General features: G+C 56.0%; 1 protein-coding gene across 3 annotated transcripts in view; it reads left to right on the top strand.

Moving 5' to 3' along the window:
- CUEDC1 (CUE domain containing 1) overlaps positions 1-23,278 on the top strand; it is an 83,178-nt gene that overhangs the window by 51,273 nt on the left and 8,627 nt on the right. For 2 of the 3 annotated variants that reach the window (XM_053893246.1, XM_053893245.1), the window contains exons 2-5: positions 12,286-12,913; positions 17,079-17,206; positions 22,073-22,199; positions 22,929-23,121. In XM_053893246.1, the coding sequence (XP_053749221.1) occupies positions 12,569-12,913; positions 17,079-17,206; positions 22,073-22,199; positions 22,929-23,121 (793 nt within the window). In that variant the 5' untranslated portion in view covers positions 12,286-12,568. Of the gene's footprint in view, positions 1-3,079; positions 3,258-12,285; positions 12,914-17,078; positions 17,207-22,072; positions 22,200-22,928; positions 23,122-23,278 lie in introns of those variants that run through there. The other variant, XM_019415662.2, reaches the window with a different exon arrangement.

Here is a 23,278-nt window from a genome sequence, read left to right as displayed (position 1 = left end):
CCCAGTTCACCCCTACCCCACCCCTGTCCTTGCATCCCTGGGAGATTTCAGTGATGGGAAAGGTCGACTGAATCGGGACTGTTTCTGTCTCTAGCGGTGGAGACTGAGGCCCCTACAGGCAAAGAAGGCTGGTTATGGGACACCCAAGAGTTCCTGCCCCCTTGCTCTGACTTTCAGATTTCAGGGCCAGGGCTCCCAGCCCCAGCTGGCCTGAGGCCCTTCCCTGCACTCCATTCCAGGAGCTGGTCCTACAAGCAAGTGGGAAGGCCGTGCCTTGGCCAGGGTGCATCGCTTCCTGGTTCTGGCCAGTTCTGCAGGTCAGGTCGGCCTGACCTCACCTTTGCTGCACCAGATGCTGTAAAAACAATTCTGGGCACAGATGGGGACGAGAGAAAGGGCCTGGGGGCTCCCGTGGTCCTGCCGTCAGCCTAGGGAAGGGAGTGGCTGGCGTGGTGGGCTGCAAGTCGGATGGAGGGTGGTGTTAGTGCAGTTAGTGTGTGGGGAGGAGAGTGTGGCTGTAATTTTAAAAACACAGCTTCAGAGTAAGGTGAAGGGAGGAACGGATTGAGTACCTAGGCTGGCTGGGAGTGTTCGGGAGAGATCTAATGAGGGCTGTCTGTGTCCTGTGGCTGTATGAGTGAACGGGTTTGGGTGAGCCGGTGTGCGTAGCACACGCAGACGTATGGGCTGTTTTGTAATTACTAGCGTGTGCACCACCAGGGGAGAGAGCACCGGCCCAGGAGTCTGGGTTCAGATCGCAGGCTCTGTGACCTTTGGCAACGGGCACCATCTGGAAGTGACAACATTGAGATTTCTTTCTGCCTTCCCAACCTGGCCTCTCTAGAGGGCATGTGTAGGCACATGGCTGTCTGGAGGCGAGGCCATGTGGGTGAGTAAAGGCCTCAGGTGGGGAGGGGATGCCCGACAGCTGGCTACTGGGTGCCCCAGGCTGTGGAGGGGGAGCTCTGCTCTGCACAGATGAAGAAGGGGCCAAGGCGAGGAGAGGGGAGCAGCCTGCGGTCGGGAAAGTAGCTGGCCTGCTAAGTGGCTCTAAACAATCCCATCTGCTGTCTGGGCTGGCCCTTCTTGCTGGGGTGGAATTTCTGATGATGTCTTGGCTGCCAGAGGGGGAGGGCCACGGCCCTCCCAGCCACAGCTGCTGCCTGTTCTTTTGAAGCTCAGGGCCAACCACCCCCTCCCCAAGCCTCTGCTCCCCGGCCCGAGCCTGCATTCCTCAGCTGCCAGAGGCGGCACTTCTGAGAAGGCCACTCAGCCTGTAGGCCTGTGCTCCTGCTGCCCCGGGTAGGGAGCCCCTACCGGAGAGCCAGAGAGCCGGGCCCCCAGGAGGAGTGGGAGGGCCTGGGTGACCCAGGCCCTGGTATATTCCAGTCACTTCTCCCCCTAGGAAACACAGCAGAGTATGGACAGGCGTGGGGCTGTTGGCCCAGCTCCCCACTCCACTCAGGGGCCACAGAGCCCCTCAGCCCGAGGTCCTGAAGGCCCCTGAGGGGAGGCCTTTGTGCTGTACGCTGTCCCTTCGGGGCTGGATTCAAGGTCCTAACTCCAGGCTTGACTCCTGGGCCAGGCTCTAGACTCAGCCCCTGAGAACTGTGTGGCCTTAGAGCCTTACTAACAGCCGCCCCGGGCTGAGAGCATCTGTGTGGAGCCTGTGTGTGCCCATGGCATGAATCCCCCTCAGAGGGGAACCCATCCTCAGAGGAACAGGCGTCCTGTTCTACAGGTGAGGAAACTCACTCAGGAAGTCCACTCACCCAAGCAGTGGTGATCAGAATGTAAGCTGAGGTTGGCTTGGAGCTAAAGCTCCCTTTTTAACCTCCGTGCTCTACAGCCTTTTACCCCCGACTCCGCGCCATTCAAAAACCAGCTTGTGGGGAAGCCTGGGTGGCTCAGTCAGTTAAACGTCCGACTCTTGATTTTGGCTCAGGTCACGGTCTCACAGTTCGTGAGATCGAGCCCCGTGTCGGGCTCAGCACCCGACATTCTCTCTCAAAATAAATAAATAAACTTAAAAAAAAAAACTAAGTTAACTTAAAAAAAAGAAAGAAAGAAAGAAACAGCAACCTGTGGTTTCCCCTCTGCAAGGAGCTTCCTGGCCAGACCCGACCCTGCCCTGCCCCAGCGGATCCCCCACGCCGTGGTCTAACCTCTGAAATAGCTGTGGCCTGGGCCTCCACCTTGCTCATGGGCCTTCATTCTGCCCTGTGAGGCCACCAGGAGGCGCGTGGGTCCCTGAGCACGAAGGGGCGCAGTGGAAGGAGTGGCGCCCGGTTCCCACTGAGGCACGACTACAGGAGACCTGCTGAAATAGTAGAGGCGGGAAGGATGGAGCTGGATTACAAAAGTTCTAGAGTCCTGGAGGCTCTGGGGTTTGCTTTTTTCATACGCTTTTCTTCTGTCACCATTCAGTTTTTGTTTTGCTTTGTTTTAATTTTTTTTTAATGTTTATTCATTTTTGAGAGAGAGAGACAGACAGAGCATGAGCAGGGGAGGGGCAGAGAGAGAGGGAGACACAGAATCTGAAGCAGGCTCCAGGCTCCAAGCTGACAGCACAGAGCCCGACGCGGGGCCTGAACTCATGGACCGTGAGATCATGACCCGAGCCTAAGACGGACACCCAGCCGGCTGAGCCACCCAGGTGCCCCTGTTTTGTTTTGATTAGAGAGACAGTATAAGGTGGAGGTTAAGAAGAGCATGGACTCTGGGGCCAGACAGTTTGGACTCGGATTTTGGCTCCATCACTGACTGTGTGACCCCACGTAAGTTATTTGAACTCTCTGGGCCTTAGTTTCCTTATCTGTAAAGTGGGTATAATAATTGCTTTACTTTGAGGCTTGGATGAGATAATGCAAGCCAAGTGCTTAGAAAGTAGATGGCACACAGTGAACATTCAGACATTTGCTATAATTATTAAAAAGTAATTCACGTCCATTGTAAATAATATACATATGCAAAAGGAAAATTAAAAAAAATCACTGTAATGCTGTCATTTTGCTATTCTTTATAGGTTATTATTTTATTTTTATGTTTTTATTTTTTAGATAGAGAGAAAGACAAGCAGGGGAGTGGGGGAGAAAGAGAGAGGGAGAGAGAGAGAGAGAGAGAGAGAGAGAGAGAGAGAATCCCAAGCAGGCTCCACACTCTGCATGGAGCCCAACGCGGGGCTCGATCCCACAACCTTGTGATCACGACCTGAGCTGAAATCAAGACTCAGACGCTCAACCGACTGAGCCACCCAGGTGCCTCTGCTTATTTTACTTTTAAATTAATGAATGTGAATCAAAACTTAAAGGATATACAAAGATTTACAGAGACAAGTTTCCTGGTCTGTCTCTTATGACCTAATCCTTCCCAGTGGAAACCTATGGAATCAGTTTCTTACGAATCCTTTCCGAGTGTCTTCTCCATACACACTGACATACACGTGCCATAACGCACTATAGTATGTTCTGTACACACTGTGTTCGGCCTTGTATTGCTCCCCTGAGCGATGGGTCTTGAGCAGAGAGACACAAAGAGATGCCTCATTTTAGTTTACTCTTGTATAGTATTCCATTATACATATTATATGCATTCCATAGAAGAGAGGTTCATGGATCAGTGGATGGGTGCACAGTGTATGTTAGTGGGGGGAGGGAATGGGGGCAGGAGTTGGCATTCTGTTCCCAGGACCCTCCTCTGCCCACCCTGAGCACCCCTCCCTAATCTTGGTTCCTTGAGCTGGATTCCCTGGGCATGCTCAGATACTAAATTGTCTGGCATCATTGACTGACTACCTGTCCCCAGGGGCCCAGAGACATCTGTGACTGTCTAGACTTGAGAGCTCAGCCCCAGACCACACAGGCCCTGCCTACAGAGGGGCCTTCAGCCTGACCGCCTGAAGGAGAGGCCCAGGGAGGGGCCGCTGGCCTGTCTCTCCCAAGGCGCTGGATCTGGGCCAGCATGAGCTCATGTCTGGAGCCAGCTCAGCTTTACTACCTTGCACCTGAGCTGCCAGTGGCTCCCTTCTCCCAGTTTGGGCCACGGACTCGGTCCCAGGTACACATACATTGGTGCCAGCCCTGAGGGGCGGGCCTACGGCCCCTGGGTAGGGCAGTGGGTAGTAGCACCCGCCCTGTCCACTGAGGTTTGATCTCCTCCCAGTCTCCTGGGCTGAGTGTCTTGGCTAAGCTGGTACAATTTGTTGATGGGGAGAGGGATTGTTGTAGAAATCTGTTTTAAGCAGCTCAGGTAGAAGTGGAAAACAGTTGGTCGTCCGGCCAACACCCTTGGTGGGGTGCGGAAAAGGGTTTTGTAAGGAAACTGCCACGGTTCTGTCTGTCCTTCAGGATGAGGCTTTGCCTGCAAACTTCCCCTTCCTCTTCTCTTGCTCCCCCAACACAGGCACCAGTCACCCCCAGCCTCTTGAAGGGCAACTCTGCCTGGTTAGGACTCAATTCAGTCCACAGGTGCTGAGTTCTTGCCATGTGCCCAGCTCTAGCAATACAGAGGAGTGGTTGAGCTGGATGGATTTACAGTGCTGGCTCCGGAGTCAGACCTCCTGGGCTGAAATGTCAGCTTGGCTGTGTGACCTTAACAAGTTACTCGACTCTTCTGTGCTTCATTTTTCAATCTGTAAAGTAGAAATCGCAGTGACATAGGCACCTTGTAGGGCACAAAGAGCGGGTGAGAAGAGCTAACATGCATAAGGCACAGGGAGTACGGCTGACTTGTAAAGAAGCAGGCAACATATGTACCATTATCCTACCAAGATGCGCCAAACAAGTGACATGTCCCTCGTGCCTGAGGAGCTTCATGTTGGGCCTCTTCAGCTGGAATGCAGAAGTGGTTTCCTGGTGGTGCCGTTCACACAGCCAAGCCCTATATTTGGGCCTCAGGAACAGAGATGAACGATGGTGTCCTTAGGACTGAGGCTCCAAGGCAGATGCTTCCATAGGGGAGGGACCTTTTTAACTTCGTTGGAAACCTCTTGCCCTAGTCCTTACTGTGTATAGTTCCTGTTGGCCACAGACCTGGCCATGGGAGTTGAGGCAAGAGAGGGAAAAATTAGGAAAGAAAATGTCATTCTTCTCCTTTTTTTCTTCTACAGACTTTTAAAAGATTTTTTTCTGGGGAAAGGGGATTTTTTTTTTTTTCTGCCCCAGCCTTAGCCTGGACTAAATGATTGGGCATGGCCCAGAGAAGGTAAGTGGGCAACCCAAGGTCACACAGCAGGGCATGGCAGAGCTGAGTCTGTCTCTCCTTCTTTTTCTCCTGCTGCTCTCAGGTCTAGCCCCCCCCCCCCTCCCCCCCCCCCCCCCCCCCCCCGCATGGCTATGCCTGAGGGTCCTCTCTGCTCCTAGTGCCACCCAGAGGTGGGCACAGGTGTGGCCGCCCAGCAGCTCAGTCCCTCAGAATGAGGCTGGCTTTGTCACAGCCCCAGCAGCTGTGGCCGTTTGAGTTTCCATTAAGCCTTTTCCGCGCCTTGGGCAGGAGCAGGAGGCTCGGCATTTAAAGGTCACCCGGCTTTTGAAGCTGCAGCGACATTAATAGCTTGGGAAGAAAACAAGCCTGTGCAGGGGCAGGAGGACAAGGCGCCTCTGTCAGGGCCGCCCCTCCTCCTCCCGCTGGGTGCGCACACGCATCCACACAGGCTTATACGCTTGTGCACCCACACGCAGCCCCCGAGAGCCTCTCTCTGTCTCTTGTGCCCCCACCTTCCTTCCTCCCCCCCCGCTTCTGCGGCCTCTCCGGCTCAGGAGCCAAGATGCTTAGCAGACTAGCCTGCGCCCTGCCCCCATGGTGTCTGAGGTGACAGTTGGACAAGGACGCAGCTGCCCTGAGTCCAGCAGCCTCTCCATTAGCACTGCCATTACCCGCCTGAGGTTTCCCCGGGACTTAACCATGGTTACACAAGCGTCCCAGGGGTCATATGACCTCATTCTGGCCCCGCTGGCTTTTGCAGCCTGGATTCCCGATAAGACGAAGTAAGCCCGGGCCTCGGCTTCTCATATGGGAATGAAAGGGCTGGCAAGCAGGGCCTATCTTGCTTGCCAATTCTAATCACCTGGTAGGGGCTCTGTGGGCTCCAGAGGACAAGAGTACCTGGATAGATTAGTGATGTCTGCCAAGGACATAGGCTGGAAATCGGTGGCCTGTGTGCCTTGCATTTCCCACTTGGAGAATAAGTCATTTTGAAACTTCCAGTCTTGGATTCTGAGACCCTTGGGCTGGTTGGGTTCCTCTCCTTTTGAGTCGGAGGTGGGGGTGGGACAGATTCTTGGGTTCTAGGAGAGAAGCTGCTCGGTTTGCCCTTTCCCTGGGAGCCCCGGGGCCTGAGCCCTAGAACTCCACCTAGTGGCCTGGCATGGCAGTGCCACAGGGCTGGGCCTCTGAGTCCCCTCTGCGGGGTGGGATCACAGCAATTACAGATGGGTCACAAGACCTGGTCTGTCCCTTGTCCCTCAGGGATTTTCAGAGGAGGGAGCCAGGGGTGTGTAGAGACAGAGCTGGTCTCAGGCAGTCCCTCCTCCTTCTAGAAGAGAAAGGGTCGGGCAATTGGGACCTCTGGCTTCCCAGCCCCACATCTCTTCCTAGGGCCTCCTGTTCTATCCCTGCTTTCAGGGTTGGGTTCTCCTGCGGTGCAGTAGAATGTCAAGTCAGATCTTGGAGGGGGTTGATCTCCTGTCCCCTGGAACTGACGCTGGCTTGGAAAGGGGACCATCCTGCCATTAGCCTTGTGTGCCTTTTAAGGGATGAGGCCCTCAGGCCAGGCAGCAGAAGGCTCACGGGACCTCAACCATGTCACTGATTGTCTTGGCCTCAGCTGTTTCGTCTGTGAAATGGGATAATAATGCAAGCCCCTATAGAAATTATAGCTTTTTTGTGTGAGGACTAAATGAGAACATAGAGGAGAAAGGGCTTTGGAAACTAAAAAGTCCTCCCGCTAACCCCCATCTTGCTATGAGCCAAAGGGAGGAGGGGAAGGGAAGACAACCCACAGTTAATTGTGCTCCTGCGTCTTTCCTTCCCTTCTTTATCCACCTAACAAACCTCTGTTGTTAGTGCCAGGCACTATTTTAGGCACTTTACTCAGCACAGTGAATAAAACGGAGACTTCGCTCTCACGGACCTTGCATTTGAGTGGCAGAGGTGGTCAGCGACAAGCAGAGAAATAATCTCTCAGGTGGCCTGTTCCATGAGGAAACGAAAGTAGGGCAAAAGGGGAGGGAACGTGGCAGAGGGGGGTGGTGATGCCTCTCTGGTAAGGTTGTGCTTGAGTAGGGGCCAGAGGGAGGGGAGGGAGGGCGCACATCGATATTTGGGCAAAGAACATGGCAGGTAGTAGAAAGAGTAAGTTCAGCATGGGAGTGCGTGTGGCTTGCAGGTTGACGAGCCAGGATCCAGGATGCCCAGAGCGAGTGAGGGGAGGGGACAGAGTGAGGTTTGACAGTGAGGGCAGGTGGCACAGGCAGGACAGTGTGGGGCCTGGTGGACCACGGTAAGGCTCTAGGTTGTGTTCTGAGGACATGAGGAGCCATTGTGGGGGGTGGAGCAGAGGAATGGCATGACCACCGTGGTGAGTTGTCTTCGGAAAGGCAATGGGGGACACAGAGGCAGGCAGGGGTGGTAGCAGTGGAGGTGGTGGGGCGTGGCCAGATGCCGGGTTTTGAAGCTAGGGAAGATTGGATTTGCTGGGACTGGGTGTGGGATGTAAGAATTCGAGCACTCGAGACGCTCAAGCTTTTGGCCTGAGCCCTGTGGAGTTGCGGTTAACAGAGACGGGGAAGGTGGGGGGAGCAGGCTGGGCTTGGAAGGAACCAGGGAGTCAAACTCAGATGACCCATTCTGTCGGAGCTGCTATTGGACATCCAAGTGGAGGCAGCAGGTCAGATGTGCAAGTGTAGAGTTGAAGGGCATATTCCCAGGAGGCCTCAGGGCAAGAGAAATTTGGGAGCCGGTATTCAGCATGTAGATGGTATGTATTTAAAGTCATGGGACTGGATTACATTGTTCAAGCCACAAGTGTAGCCAAGGCAAAGGGCCAAGACCTGTGCCTGAGGCCACACCAACCTGTCTTCTTGGGTGCTTCCTGGCTCCAGGCACCCGTGTAAGTTCCATCAGAGCACCCCCTCCAGGGCGTATTCTCCCAAGTTTTACAAATGAGGAAGCTGAGGTTCAGAGAAGTGAAATGATTTCTCCAAGTCACACGGCCTTACTAGGCCCAGTGAGAATGGAAGCCCAGGACTCTGGCTCCTAGGCGCTCAAGTCTCCCAGGTGGACCCTACCTGGTGCTGCGGGAGACGGGCTGGGATGACCTTGGGCAAGGTCAGGCGGCGAGCTTGCCGGCAGCCTGCCCACCTCCCTGCGCCAGGCCAGGAGTGACTCAGGCCTTGGCTGTCTCCTCACGCTTGGAGTGAGGATTGGCAGGCTGCTGCCCCCCCTCCCCCCAGTCCCAGATTCCTTTATGGGGAAGTGGAAGGCCTGGCTCCCTGGGACCTGGGGGAGGACAGGTGTGGGATTTCTGCTTCCCAGTGCCTAGGTCACACACAGCCCAGAGTTCAGGAGAGCCTTAGAGTTGGCCTCCAAGACCAAGACCTCCAACAGGCTCAACGGGTTTCATTCACTTCCTTTTTCAGAAGTGGGTCAGGGGTTATCTCCCTCTGTTGCCCTGCCAGAGCCCCGCAGCTGGGGTTCAGAGAGGTCAAGTGGTTTCCCCAAGGTCACAGAGCCAGCTCTGGGGCTGAGCCAACAGACACCCTTTCCCCTTCCCTCCCCCAGTGCTGTCTAGGTCACATTTCCTCTGCTGGAATGTCAGCCAGGCCGGGCCCTGTCTCCTGAGCCTGGGCCACACACGGTTGCATTTCTGAGCCTCCTTGGCTCCTAGCCCTTCAAGCCTGACTTGGCATTTTGGGCTCTTAGGAGGTGGGTTCCTAAATCTGGCCTCTCTACATACTGGCTGCGTGACTTTGTGCAAATTACCTAACTTCTCTGAACTGGTTTCCACAGCTACGAAATGGAGACAAGAGTGTCTATCTCTGGAGTTATAATAAAGATTAAATGTGAAAGTGTCTGGCACAGGGCTGTAAACCTAAGTCACCTGCCTTAATTCTTTCATGTGGTTTTTAAAAAAATTTTTAAAAAGTTTGATTTTGAGAGAGTGAGTTGGGGAGGGGCAGAGAGAGAGAGAGGAAGAGAGCGAATCCTAAGCAGGCTCCAGCTGTCAGCGCAGAGCCCAATGCAGGACTCAATCCTGACAACTGTGAGATCATGACCCAAGCCAAATGGAGTGGGACACTCAAACGACTGAGCCACCCGGGTGCCCCTCTTCCATGTGTTTTAAATTGCTTTTCACTTGAGCTGTGCTCATTGCAAAAGGCAGCCTGGCACAGATGACCCTGACCCCTAGGACAGTCCTTCTCCCTGCTCCCAGTGGCGCTAGTCCACCTCAGCCCTGGCCTCACGGTTTGCACTTGAGCTTAGCAAGGGATGGTCCTGTCAGAAGGGGGGAGGGGCATGCACGGCCCCACCTGGTGCCGATTATAGGCAACTTGGCTTTTGGATCTGTGCATTCCGGCAGAGTCCTGTGGAAATGGTGTTTCTGAACAACGACCTCTGTTCCCTCACGCTTCCCATTAGCGTTTCTGAGCCACTTTCTCCTCACAGAATGACCTTTGATGGAAGAGTCTAGGCTTTGCCACTGCCGGCCATATTGTCTTTGGGCAATTCTGACAAGTCTTGGGCGTCAGTCTCTTCATCTGCAATGTGGAGCACGCTGTGGGGCTGGCCCAGAGTTGTCATCCATCACATATTGGGGCACACACAGAAAAATGCTGTTTTTCCAGGCTTTTCACCTGGGGTAAATGGAAGAGGAGGCTGCTTGACCTGCGGTGTCTCCAGCCGCCCAGGCCAGCCAGGCTTCCCCCGGGGCTTCGCGGATCAGTACTCCTTCCAAGGGCTGAAGGACGCCCCACTCCCCACCCCCCGCCCAACCCTGGGTAGTAGTTCGGCCAGTGTCCCGACTGCTGGCTCTCTGGTTTAATTCTCACTGAAGCCCCATAAGTACGGGTGAGGTCATTGGGCACCGAGAGGAGAGGACACTCCTGGGAGGTCCCACAGCTGGGGAGTGGCAGAGCAGGGATTGCAGCCTGGGTCTGAGCCACTGCACTTCCTGTAAACGGTGGGGGTGAGGGAACTTCCCGACAGTCACACCCCGAGGGGCCGGTCCGGATGGCCGCTAAGGGGGAAATGTGGACCCCATCATTTTCCCTCCTCCTCCACCAGGGGTGGATCAGGTCCTGGCTTCCATCTCTAAGGGTCTCCCCTTGGCTAAGTGAGAACCAAGTCTCTGTCTTAGTAAATTACTTGCAGGGCAGGGGAGAAGGTGGCTTTACTCCAGAGGGTGTTCACACAACGCACTGACTCGAATGTGTGATGACACCAGGACAGCAGACGGCGGCCCTGGGCACTGGCCTCCCGGGCCCCGTGTCCCTGAGGTCCTTGTCAGAGGCCTCAGCGCAGGTTTCCAGAGCTCGGGGTAGTGCCTCGCCCTGGAAAGCGTTCTGGCAAAGTCAGACCAGCATCCTCACCTCCCGATGTGGCGGGGTTGGTGGGAGGTGTGGACGTGGGGGGTTGGGGTGTCTAAAGCCGGCTGTGGGAGGCCATGTTGTACTTGGCGACCTTCCTGTGCTCATGTTCATAACAGTTCCTGGACTGATCATTTGAGGTCACCCCTCCGTTTCTCCTTGTGAAATGGCTCTAGCCTCTCTGGAACGTGAGTTGCTCATTTGGGAAGAGAGGGCGTGTAACAAGTTGGATGGTAAATCGTGCTTTACCCAGTCAACAGAATACTACTCAGGCATTAAAAATGATGCAGTAGATCTCTATGTTCTGACATGAGAAGATGACTACAATACATTACTAAGCGGAAAAAACAAGTTGCAGAGAATTTATGGTTTGATCACATTTCAGGAAAAAAAATTCATACATATGGGAGTAGATGCATAAAGGAAGTATCTAGATGTAGATACACCAGAGTGTTCACAGGTGTGTTCCGGAAGCTGGGAGGGATTATAGCTCTGTAACATCTGTGTCCAGAGGTTGCATGGGGCCAAAGTGCTTCTAGTTTTCCGTTCTTGAATACAGCTCACTTCTCTGGACTGGGCAGATGCCCACCCGACAGGCCCCAGAACAGGAGCCCTGGACAATTTCCACGTGCCTCTCAGGATGCAGATCTTTCTAGTAGGTTAGAATCTCAGCATGGTGGCACTGGGGAACAATATGCAGCCTCATTTGACCTGTGCGGAGACTGTCCTAAGGGGAGAGAGGGAATCCGTAGTAGTGCTGGCTCTTCTGACCCCAGAGGGAGTGAGAGCCCATCTGTTGCACTTTCCACGCTCCTCTGCTCTTGTCTTTCCTATACCATCAGCTGTTTGACTGTTGGAATCATGGCAAGGAAGATCATCATGTCGATTTGCTCACACGCACGTTTCAGTGTCAGCTGTTAACGATTATGATCCCAAGTCCTAGAAAAGGGAAAACAGGTTTGCACCTGTTTCATCAAACTTAGGAAATACCCTTTGATGGAACGGTCCCTTGAAATAAAGCTGCCACTTTTCTACAACTAACAAAATTACTGTGAATCTTGGGGTAAGCATGAGAAGTTCAGAATTTGATGTTTTTAGATGTACTCACCTCTCAGTTGACTGCACTAACAAAACTGTGACCTTCGCAGTGATTTACATGCTTGGTGGTGAGTGGGCAGGACAGTTTTCTGTCGCAGATATGATGGCACTCTCCACAAATTGGAGGCCATGGTGTTGGGATCAAGTTGGGACCCTGATGTGAGAAGCAGAGACTGGGTGGGTCGGAGACCTGAGGGTCAGGATGGGACCTGTACAGGCCCCTCCTGCCCTCAGGTCCTCAGGGCTCCTTGGCAGTAGGAGCAGTGATTGAAACCAGCAGCCACAGTCCTGGGTTCAAATCCTAACTCCACTTCCTCAGCATCTATGCCTCAGTTTTCCTACCTGCGAAATGGGGATGCTAGGGCCTACCTCACAGTGGTGTCCTGCGTCGACCCACGCAGAACCCATGGTGCCCGGCCCAGAGTAAGCCGTGGCTAACAGGTAGCAATCCTGCGTCAGTACAGAACTGTGGCTGTTTAATTATCGCAGGTGGAGAGAAAGCACAAAGAAGTGGTTCTCCCGTGGGCGAGGCAGGAGCACACTGCCCCCCCCCCCCCCCGTTCCCTTGCCATTCAGCTCCTGACTCCTCCTCCCTCGGTTTCAGGTGGGACCGTCGGTGGAGCCGGCTCCAGGATGCCCCGGGGGTGTGGATGACCAGCCGCCCAGCCCGGATGCCGCCGCCCCGCGAGGGCCGCTCCCCGAGGGCTGCCGGTGGCCCCGCGCCCTAGCCTCCTGACCCGGGGACCCCGCGCGCCCCGGCCGCCCAGGGGAGCGGGAGCCACGGGAAGGAGCCTCCCGAGCCCGCCGAGCGAGCGGCCACGGCGCAGGGACCCGGGGGCAGGAGCTCGGCGCCGGCCGCCAACATTTTCCCCCAGCGGCTCGGCAAAATGACCAGCCTGTTCCGCCGGAGCAGCAGCGGCGGCGGGGGCGGCGGGGGCGGCGGCTCCGCCGGGGCGCGCGGGGCCGGGGCCGGGGGCGGCGCGCCCGCCTCGCAGGAGCTCAACAACAGCCGGCCCGCCCGCCAGGTGCGCCGCCTCGAGTTCAACCAGGCCATGGACGACTTCAAGACCATGTTCCCCAACATGGATTACGACATCATCGAGTGCGTGCTGCGCGCCAACAGCGGCGCCGTGGACGCCACCATCGACCAGCTGCTGCAGATGAATCTGGAGGGCGGTGGCGGCAGCGTCTACGAGGACAGCTCCGACTCGGAGGACAGCATCCCCCCGGAGGTAGGGGCGCGGCCCCGATCATTCGCCTGGAGCTCCAGCGCTGTTTGAACCTCACAGAGGACTTGGGTTGTTTCCCCTGGATGAGTTCTAACTCGCGGGTAGCGGGTTTCTCCTAGGAATACCATACCCAAGTCAGCCAGTGGCCTTTTATGGGCAGAAATCATGCAGTCATTCAACAAACATTGAACACCTACTCAGTGGTGTGCCACGCACTGTACTGGAGCCAACTCAGGGGTCATCAGAATCGAGGAGCTTGTTAAAAATGCAGACACTTGGGCCCTACCCCAACATACTGAAACGCAATTCCAGGCTGGGGCCCTCTAGCCTGTATTTTTCTAGAAAGGCTCCTTTTGAACCTCTGGGGTGTCCACCTTGGCCACGTCAGACCAAGTTTCGGCCTGCACAGAGCTCACAAGAATCAGGCAATGACAGCCTCCAGTGGTAAATGCTATGATGGGAGAAATGGAAGCAGGAGAGGCTTCCAGGGTGGCTTCCCAGAGAAGGGAGGGCTAAGCTGAGGCCCGAAGAAAGAGTACGGAGCAAGGGAAAGGATGTGCAGGCAGAGGGAACCACTCGTGCAAAGGTTAAGAGGTGAAACAGAGCACGAGTCACTAGGGAGCTGGCCATGGGACCATCTGTCAGGACCCTGGAATGAGCAGAGACCGGCAGCTCGAGGAGGCCTGGTGGTTGAGAGTGAGCAGGGCTGTATCCTTAGAGCACAGGGAGCCGTGGAAGAGGAGTGACCTCAGACTTACTAACTTCCTCTGGCCAAGCCATGCCGGAGGCGGGAGCAAGCAGTGCCCGAGCGGTTCCCTCCTTCCTCAGGGAGGTCACTGGGGGAGAAAGGGCCACCCTGCTGCATCAGGGCCCAGCCGGCCGCATCCAAGAGTCCAGTAAATGTTTGGCCCCTCAGTCTCCGCAGGACCTGCAGTGCTGGGTGCAGAAGGGGCACACAGGTCACCACCTGCAGGGACATCTGGGACGTGTGGCCATGGGCAAGACTGAGCAGGTGGGATTTAACTCCGCTCTTCATGCAGTCCCAGCCTGTGCCAGGCACCACCCTACATGTTTTAGATGTATCGGTCCTTCCAGCCCTCATACGCTTTGTGAGGTGGCATTATTATTACCCTCTTTCACAGAGAAAACCTAGACCCGGCTCTGGCCTCAGACTCCATCTCAATGTCAACACAGCCCTGCAGGCACCCACTTTCCGTCAACACAGCCCTGCAGGGAGATGCCCACCTGCCCTCCCTTAGTGGGTGCTGCCTGGGATTTCTTTCTCCAGGCAGGGGAGAAGCTCTGTGGGCAGTGGCATCTGACTCACGCCCGTGTCACCTGCAACACCCAGCATGATCCTGGCACAAAGCAGGCACCCAAGGAATGTTTGTTGAGTGAATAAATGTTGCTGCTGTCTTTGCACAGCTTTCTTTAGTCTCTTTCGTGAGGAGACCACTCTTTGACCTGCCTGGATTAGCCAGTGGAAGGAGTCTTAGAAAACCCAGATGGTCTTTGTAGAAAGGAGGGGTGTGCGTGTGTGCGTATGTGTGTAGGTGTGGGTGTGTGTTTGCAAATACATCCTTTAAGTGTGAGCAGGAAGGAAAGTATTTTGCATACTTTGACCCCTTCCACAGTCTCATTTATCCTGCAGTCTGGCAGGTAGGGGAGAATAATCTTTCCTCCTTTGTCCATGGCACCCACAGGGCTGTGAACCTTTGTGGGGCTTCACCATCCCCTAGTTAGGCCTGTACTGTGTGAGCTTCTGTTTTTCTGAGACCCTTGCTTTCCAAATTGAGCCCCTTCTCAGCACCCCGCCTTGGCTGTGTCCCCAAGCCCCCACCTTTGGACCTCTGCCTGGCCCGTCGGCAGGCAGTTCCTGAGCCAGCGGAAAGTGCTTCAGAAAATTTATGAGCAGCAGCTGGAATGACAATAATGGCTGACTGGTGGATGGTGGGCTGCCCGAGGGGGATCCTTGCTACAGAAACATATCTCCTGTCAGACAAATGGCCCAGCCCCCAGCCCCGAGAGCACCTGGCAGGCATCTGTCACCCACACGGAGTTAAGCCAAGAGGCCACAGAGCCGAAAACTTCAGCACCTTTAGAGCCAGAAGAACAACCTCATTGTGGCTGGTGGGGTTGCAGGGAGAGCGGCAGAGGGAGGCCAGAAACATGGCTAGGGTTACTCTCCCTGGAGACTCGGGATCAGCCTTTCTGGAGCGTGCCTGGCCCACTGCCTGCCTCCTTGGCGTTTCCTCATTCTGCTCCAGGAGCCTCTGATGAACGTCTGGTTCTTGCGGCCCCAGGAGGCTGTGCTGAGGAACGGAGCAGCTAGCAGGGGAGGGGGCCTCCTGGTGCAGCCCCCAAGGCCTGCTCTCCCTGAGTCTGGAGGCCGGCCACTGCAGGCCACAGTTTAGGAAACCCCAAACAGCTTCCTTCTGGGAAGAGTTCCTTCCCAGCTCTCCCCCTCCTCCCCCATCTCCTTCACACCAGCCTCAGTGGGCCAGGTCGGCCAGCCACTGAGGGAGAAGCTGGCCTCAAGGCCCCGGTCTGGAACCCTGGCCCTCAGAGCAGCAGGGTCTGAAGAACGGGCTGGGGGTCAGGAGCAACACGTTCTCTGGGGGCACCTGGTAGTTGCTGAGCCCCTGTCCTGTGCCAGGCACCAGGGGCTCCCCAGTGAACTGGACTGGAGCTTGCAGTGTTCTCTCTCTCTCTTTTTGCTTCTTGTGGAAATTTGGGGTAAGCAGAGCAGCGGCCCACAAAGCAGCTACATTCTTCTTTTTCTGCAAAAGCATCTGTTTAAATACTTTCCGCCTCAAAGGAAAGAACGTTAGTGCATTCCAGGGCGGGAGGCCTCCTTGGGTCGGGCTGGCTGTGCATGCACGAAGTGTGGCAGTGCGTGTGTGAGTGTGTATGCACTCGTGTGTGTGCTCACTCACCTGCCAGGGTGTCCCTGCAAGACCCTGGGCGCCTGGGCATGGGTGGGCTCAGGGCAGAGAGGGGGTAGTGCAGCCTGGCCCCGCCTCGGCTCGCAGAAACAGGTTAGCGTGGCTTCTGCAAACTCACTCGGGGCTAAAAGGCAGGGCCTGGGGCCTCAGGCCCATTGACAGCCTCTGAGCCCTTCCCATGTTCCTTGGTCTTGGAGGAGATGGAAACAGAAGTGGGGAGCAGAGGACGGGAAGCTAAGGTGTAGGTCAGCTGGGGTTGGTTTGACCTGGGATCTCCTGGTTGATGGTCGCCTCCTGCCCCGGACTCCCCTGTGGATCTCTGGGGAAGGATCTAGGTCAGTCCACGGCGCAGGAGCCCTGGGTCTGGCCCAGCCCTTGGCTTTTCCCTGCCCTTCTTTCTGGCTTCTGGATGAAGAGAGGCGTCCAGGGGGGAGAGACATTCTGGGTCTCTCAGGTCTCCCTGAGACCTGGGTCTCTCCCCTTGCCACTGTTCCCCCCGAGAATCCAACCAGGGTGTGTAGGCGTTGTGCCTGACAGACAGGTCTTTGCTGTGGACGCCATGTCCAAGTTGAAAACTCAGTTCTGAAAAGAACACATGGCTTTGCCATGTCACTTAGTCAACCTGGGTCTCAAGTTCCTTATCTGTAAAATGGGAGTAACAATCCTTATCGTACCTTGCCAAGTCGTTTGAGGTTAAGGTGAGCTAATTGAGGTAGAGGCAGTCTGAGAGCATGAATGACGTTAAAGTTACTTATCAGAAGGAACACACATACCGAAGGGTACATGTGGCCGTGTGGCTCGATGAAGTTTCCCCAGCACCCGGGTCAAGAAACATCAGCAGAGCCCGGAATCCGGGTGTCTTCGCAGCCTTCTCCACCCCCTGCAGAGGTCATATTGCTCTGACTTCTAGCACTGTGATTTGTTTCGCCTGTTTTTAAAGCTTGCTTGGGTGGGTAATGCTGCTCTGAACATTCTTTCGGGGACGTGTGCTTTCATGCCCATTGAGTATGTTGGAACTGTAGGGTCAGAGGCGGCCATGCGTTTAGCTTTACAGAAGCCCAAACAGTTTAGCAGAGTGGCGGCCGTGTCCCTTTACACCCCCACCAGCAGCACAGCGTTCCCTTACTATGCATCCTTGCCCACACTTGTGATTTTGTCTGAATGTTATGTAAATTCAGGGAAGGATTGTTAACATTTTTTTTTTTTTATTGTGTCTGATATAGATCTTGGAGAGGACTTTGGAACCTGATAGCTCCGATGAAGAACCCCCGCCTGTATACTCCCCGCCAGCCTACCACATGCACATGTTCGACAGGCCTTACCCGCTGGCTCCCCCCACCCCACCTCCCCGGTGAGAATCCATCTCCTCTCCGGGCTCAGGGCGGTGGGGCAAGGGATCAGGGGTTGGGCTTGAGAAACAAACACAGTGGGAAACTTGGCTGGACCCCTCAGTATATCATTCCACCAAGAACAGGCTTCTACAGCAGCAAGAGACATTTTAGCTAGATACCAAGGAGAGCTTTCATGCCGTAAGGATCGAAAGAGCAAATATTCACTAAATTCATCCTCTAGGCCAAGTGCTGTGCTGAAGGTGACTGGGGACACGATGTTAAATAAGGCTCAGCCCTGCTCTCTGGGATCTTACAGTCAAGGCTGATGCACGTGGGAGAAACATGTACTGACGCTTCCCCTCCTGAGCCGTCGGCAAACATTACTAATTGATCACTGTGCTCTTTCCTGCTCCGTTGAGACAGAGCTTCAGAATCCTCTCCAACACAGCACTCCCAGAGTCCTCAGTGACTGATGGAATGGAGATCTATTGGCTATCCCTGGCCTAGGCATGTCGTGGGGATTTTCAGGCAATGGGAGCAAGTTAAGTCTTTTTCTGGGATAGTCTGGTAATTGGAGACCGAGGAATGGACTGCCGGGTCCTTGGAGACTTCTGGCAGGTGAGGGACTCTGTAATTTCGAAGTTTAACCGGAAGCTCGTTGCCAGAGGGGTCCCACGGTCTCTCGGGGGCTTGTTTTTCTGTGCCTCGTGTCTGTAGGGGGGCTGCTGGGTGGAGTCCAGGTGCCTCTGTGTCCGGGAGTTTCATTTCCTTAGAATGGCTCAGGGCGGGGGTGCTGAGGAGTGGGGACACATGATGGGACAGGGGACTTTTCCAGTGGATCGTTCCTTCTGGGGATCTTGGGAGCCTCAGATGGCAGTAGTGAACTCTGTCACGCCCGCGTGGAGAGTAACAGCAGCTACCGTTTTACTAAGTGCTGGAAACCGGTGAGGCTTTGTACGTTCGCCGCTTAGGAGGCAGGCACTGTCATCCTCATTTCACAGGGGAGGAAGCGAAGCCTAAGAGAGGTTTCGTAACTTGCTCAAGACTACAGAGCTGAGCTTTGATTTGGTTCTGAGTCCACAACCAATGTCCTTGCTGCTGTCTGTTGCCTCCCTTTATGAGAACATTCTCTGCGGTTGCAGCTCAGAGGAGCTGATGGAGGCCTAGAAGTTTACAGGGCAGAGGGGACAATGTTTTGAGTCAGGGGGAGGAGCAGAGCTGGGTCCTTCCTTGATTGCAGGGGGTACCAGGAGGCTGCAGTGTGGGGCGGGGGAGAGGCAGGGAGTAAGTGGGTTGGTCTGGGTGAGGCCTCGGCAGGACTGGCAGCCTGGCACAGGTCATGGAACCCAGGGCTAAATAGTTTTCCTTCGACTTTTCTTTCTTTTTTAAAAATATGCCGAGATGCTTTCGCAAAAGGTGCAGTTTCTGTCAGGCAAAGTGGTTCTGCCTGTTTTTCAGAAGCGAAAACTGAGGCCGTAAGAGATGGGATCCCAGCGTGAACCCAGGGGGACCCCGGCCACATCCTTCTTCCTCTCCTTTGGCCGGGTGTTCAGCTGCTGTGGGTGCAGTAGGGCTGCGGGCAGGGGCGGTGCAGCTCAGTGATTGAAGCCACTGTTGGGGGCAGGATGACCTCAGCACTAGACCAAGGCTCCAGAGCCCTGAGACCTGGAAATGAAGGCTTCGCTAGGCCTGGGAAGGATACAGGGAAGAGAACTTGAGTCGTGCAGTCAGAAAAAAGGAAAGTGCTCTCCCACCCCTGTCTTTCAGCTGCCCAACTTCTGATACTTTAGGTGCTTCTGCTGTGTGGGCTTTGGCTCACTACCTAACCTCTCTGAGCTTTGCTCCCCTCACATGTGAAGTGGGACTACTAATCCCGGCCTTGGCACTGCTGTAAGGACTAAAAGAGATACCGTGCGTGGAGCACTTAGCAGTCCCAGGCGTGAATCAGACCTACTATCTGTGGTTTCCTGCTCCCTCCCATCCCTGGCTGTACCACTGGCCTCTGAGCTCTAATGTGGAACACTGAGACCAGTGGTGAGGCTTCTCTCAGGGGCCAGTGTTCAGAAGAAGCGGGGCCAGGCTCTGAGCGTGTGCCCCTTTGTCCCAGGATAGCCCAGATATGCCCCTAGGCCATCTCCAGGCGTAGAACATTCATTTCCAGCATTTATTGAGTCACCTGCAACATGCAGGTGCTGAACCATGTGTGTGACGCTGAGATGAATATAGCATTGCCTTGACCCCCAAGGAGATCGGAGTCTGGGGGAGGTACGGGGCTGGGGCAAGAAAGCCTGCCTAGAGGAACTCATGTCTGAGCTGTGTCCTGGAGAGGTAGAGGACAGGAGGGCATTTCAGGCAATGGAAGCAGCATGTGCAAAAGCCAGGAGGCAGGAAAGGGGGAACCATCCAGGAGCTTCAGGAGTCCGGGGAACTCCGGGAAATGTGGAATGGCCTTGAAGGCTGGAGGTCATGGGGAGCCTCTGGGTCCTCTGAGGAGCTTTGGCCTTATCCTGCAGCCAGCAGGTTTAAGCTGGAGAGTGACAGGATCAGGTTAGTGTTTTAACAATCTCCGTCTGGCTGCCAGGAAGGGGTTTGGGGGAGGAATAGCAGGAGGTCCCTGAGGGACTGCAGCCAGGGCGGCAGGGTTTGGGAGCTTGCCTTGCTCAGACACAGAGAGGCAGGGTGATCCGAGGGGTAAGTGCCCGGAAAGTCAGGATCCCTAGGCCCAGATTTCTCTGGCCCCATCTGTGTGTCCCTGGACAGGGCCTGGATCCATCTGGGCCTCAGTGTCCAGTGTTTACCAAAATTCCTGCCTGGGAGGTTTATGTCTGAAATCTTCCTCGAGTGTGATGTTCCCTGGGTAAACCTGCGGGTCTGATGGGTGTGCGGTTTTAGTTTTGGGGTCTAGGGGCCAGGAGAGCCTCCCAGCCTTCTCTCTCCATCCCCTCCCCCAGCTTGCCCTTCCCTCTATCTGAGGGATGAAAGAGGTCTCTCAAACCCAAAGGCACCCCTCCGCACTGGCCACCTGCTGTTTTTCCATTGAAATTACAGCCTTAGAAGTTTTTTATTTGCCTCTCAGCTCATTTCTGACATTCCTTTCCGACCACAATGGAGTTGCCTGGGCTCAGGCACCCCCCCCCCCCCCCCCCCCCCCCCCCCCCCCCCCGGCTCTCGCAGCTGTGGCTGACCTCATCTCTGCTGGTGCCAGGGCAAGGGCTGGGGAGGGACTGGGCACGTCCTTCTTTGGGACCACGGGCCCAGCAGTCAGGGAAATGGGGCTGAGGAGGGGGCCTCTGGCTCCTGTCCCCCCTCGCCTCTTGGTCTCAGTAACTAATGGCCAGAGGGGTCCCAATGCAATTCTGGGAGTCTCTCTCTGCCCTTGCCTGGGTGGCTCTGGGTGTGGTTGAGTTGGGGTGGGTACCTGTGTCCTAGGGGAAGGTGCTGGAGAGGAATTCTCTGTGCTGGGACCAACCCGGGTGGTCTGCGAGTCCCCAAGAGACATCCTCTCCTCTGCCTCGGGCCCTTGGGAGAAATGAAGCCTCCAACAGTGACAGGTGGCAGAGTGATGTGGAGAGAGATCCGCCTAGGACTCAGAGTCCCGGGTGGTGATGTGTGCTCTTCTGGAGCAGTCCCTCACCTGTACACGAGAGGGTGGACAGCGTGCTGGTTTCCTTGGCTCCCACCGCGCACTTAGCAGCTTGTTATCCCGTCTGCTGCCGCCCCCGCACCCCCCCTCGTCCTGCCAGGCCACCCGCCCAAAATAGAAAAGGAAAGGAAGTTATTTCCACAGTCAGCGGCAGCCCGGAAAAGCTCCCCTCTAGTGAGGGGGCGGGCGGGATTCCTGGAGCTGGAGACAAATCAAAGCCAGGCGAGAGTGGCCGCCACCCCCAGCCCGCTGCCTTCTGTGTGTGTCATTTCCCTGATTCAGCAGAACACGTGTCCTGCGGTTGCCACGCTGCAGGCTGCCGAGGAGCTGTGGGGAGCTCCTGGCCTGGCCCCAGGCTGCCCTCAGGCCCGGAATGGCAGGGCAGAAGGCTGGGGGTCAGGGGGGGCCCATGGCCCCCCTTCTCTGCCTGCACACACCTTCCCCTCCACCGATGGCCTCTGCCTTGGCCCTCGGACCTCCTGCCAGGCACCTTGCGAATGAGGAGCCGCTCCTGAGCACCTCTTGGAACAAGAAACTTTCCATTCCCACCTTCAATGTGCCTTTTCAGAACTCTGTTCAAGACATAGCCTCAGAGCCTCATGAGGGGCTCCTGTATGCTTGGGCAGGGAGGCAGTTTTTCCATGAGGAAGCTGAGTCCCAGAGGGGAGCAAGGTCTTGCCCAGGACCGTCCTGCTGGCTGTGACTGAGCCAGAACTGGAGCCTGGATCTGCTCTACTCTGTAGGGATCCTGCCGTCCCCATGTCCCCCTCCAACCCCGGCAAACCAACATTCGGGCGGACTGGGCTTGGTGGTTTATGTGTCTGGTCACTGGGAGCACACCTGTTCTCAGCAGCCGTGAGGGCACACTGTCCTGGGTGCTAGGGAAATGCCGCTGTGTTTAGAGGACATTCGTAAACATCTACCTGTGAATCCATGACACGCAACTTGAGCGCCGTGAACACAGAGTGCTCTAGGCCTAGAGATCTTGAGGGCACAGGGTGGCTGGAGAGCAGGGACTGTCTGGAGCACGAGAAGGCTAGGCCCTGGGGCCAGAGACTGAGGTTAGCAGAGGCCTGATTGGGAAAATGAACTGGAGCCCTCGGCCTTCGTTCTGGAGGCAGTGGAGGCCTTGGGAGGCTTCAGAGCAGAAACACCATTCTGAGCAGCTTCCCGGTGTGATGGGCCGGGACCCCCGTGTTTGGGCCTGACTGTTCCCTCGTCATTGTTCCCTCTCATCCTCCAGCATCGATGTGCTGAGCTCCGGACCTGCTTCTAGCCAGAGGCGCTATCGTAACTGGAACCCACCACTGCTGGGCAACCTCCCGGATGACTTTCTCCGCATCCTGCCCCAGCAGCTGGACAGCATTCAGGTAACGGGGGAAGCCCCTAGCTGCCTGTGCCACACCTCCGCTTGCCCACGGCTTGTGCCAGCCGTTTTCACTTCCTGATGTTCAAGCCCGGGTGAGCTATTTCTGTTGCCTTGGGTTCGCAAGGAAAAATCGCTGAGCCCAAAGCCTCATTTCCTGTCTGGGCCTGCAGGTTTCCTATTCCACCCAGGAAAGGTGACAGCCCTGAGGAGTCCGTGGCTGCAGCCATCAGCTCAGGCTGGAGGGAGGTGGGCCTGGGGGCAACTGGCCGTGGAAGGGCAGAGCACCTTCCCTCCCTCCCATGGGAAACGGCCAGGGGCAGCTTCTGCCCCTGACGTTGGCACAGCCCGAGGGGCCCTGCAGAAGGGGGCCTCGCCCTGGGACAGGTAGGACAGGGGGAGTTGGGAGTGTGGGAATCCATGTGGAGCTGGCCAAGCTACTGAGCAGTTTGCAGATCACTTTTCAGGACTGATCCCTCGGGACTGACGAGGGATGGGGTGGTCCAAGGGGGAGGAAAAATAGTTTTTAAGACCTAGCCACTTTCCCCGCAGAGAGGCCTCTGGCCTGCTAAGTTGGATTTTGGCTGACCCTTAGAGCTCAGTAGCAGGTGCAGGCCCCAGGGTGCGGCTGGAGGCTCCTGGGAAAGAGCACGTGTGCACCCAGATGTGCGTGGATGTCTGTGCGGCACGTGCCCTTGCGAGAAGCCATTCGGTGTGCTTGCCTCCCCGTCAGGGTAACACTGGGGGCTCCAAGCCCACAAGCGGAGAGAGAGGCCTGCCCCCCGTGGCTGGGCCCGGGTCCCGGGACCAGGAGAACCGCTGGAAGCAGTACCTGGAGGACGAGAGGATCGCGCTCTTCCTGCAGAACGAGGAGTTCATGAAGGAGCTGCAGCGCAACCGGGACTTCCTCCTGGCGCTGGAGAGAGGTGGTGCACCGGGCGTGGTGCCACGGTCACTTCTGTGGTGGGGAAGGGGGCTGGAGTTGGCTTTAGCCTTGGGGCTCAGATGAGGCACTGAGCTGGAGGCCAAGGTGGCTTCTGTCCTGTTGATACACGACCCCCACCAAGTTAGCCCCCCCGGGAT

This window comes from Panthera pardus, unplaced genomic scaffold, assembly GCF_024362965.1.
Source record: "Panthera pardus isolate Hobbes unplaced genomic scaffold, ASM2436296v1 HiC_scaffold_3, whole genome shotgun sequence".
Taxonomy (NCBI): domain Eukaryota; kingdom Metazoa; phylum Chordata; class Mammalia; order Carnivora; family Felidae; genus Panthera; species Panthera pardus.
The sequence above is the reverse complement of the archived record's forward strand: the minus strand, read 5'-3'. Positions and strand labels throughout refer to the sequence as shown.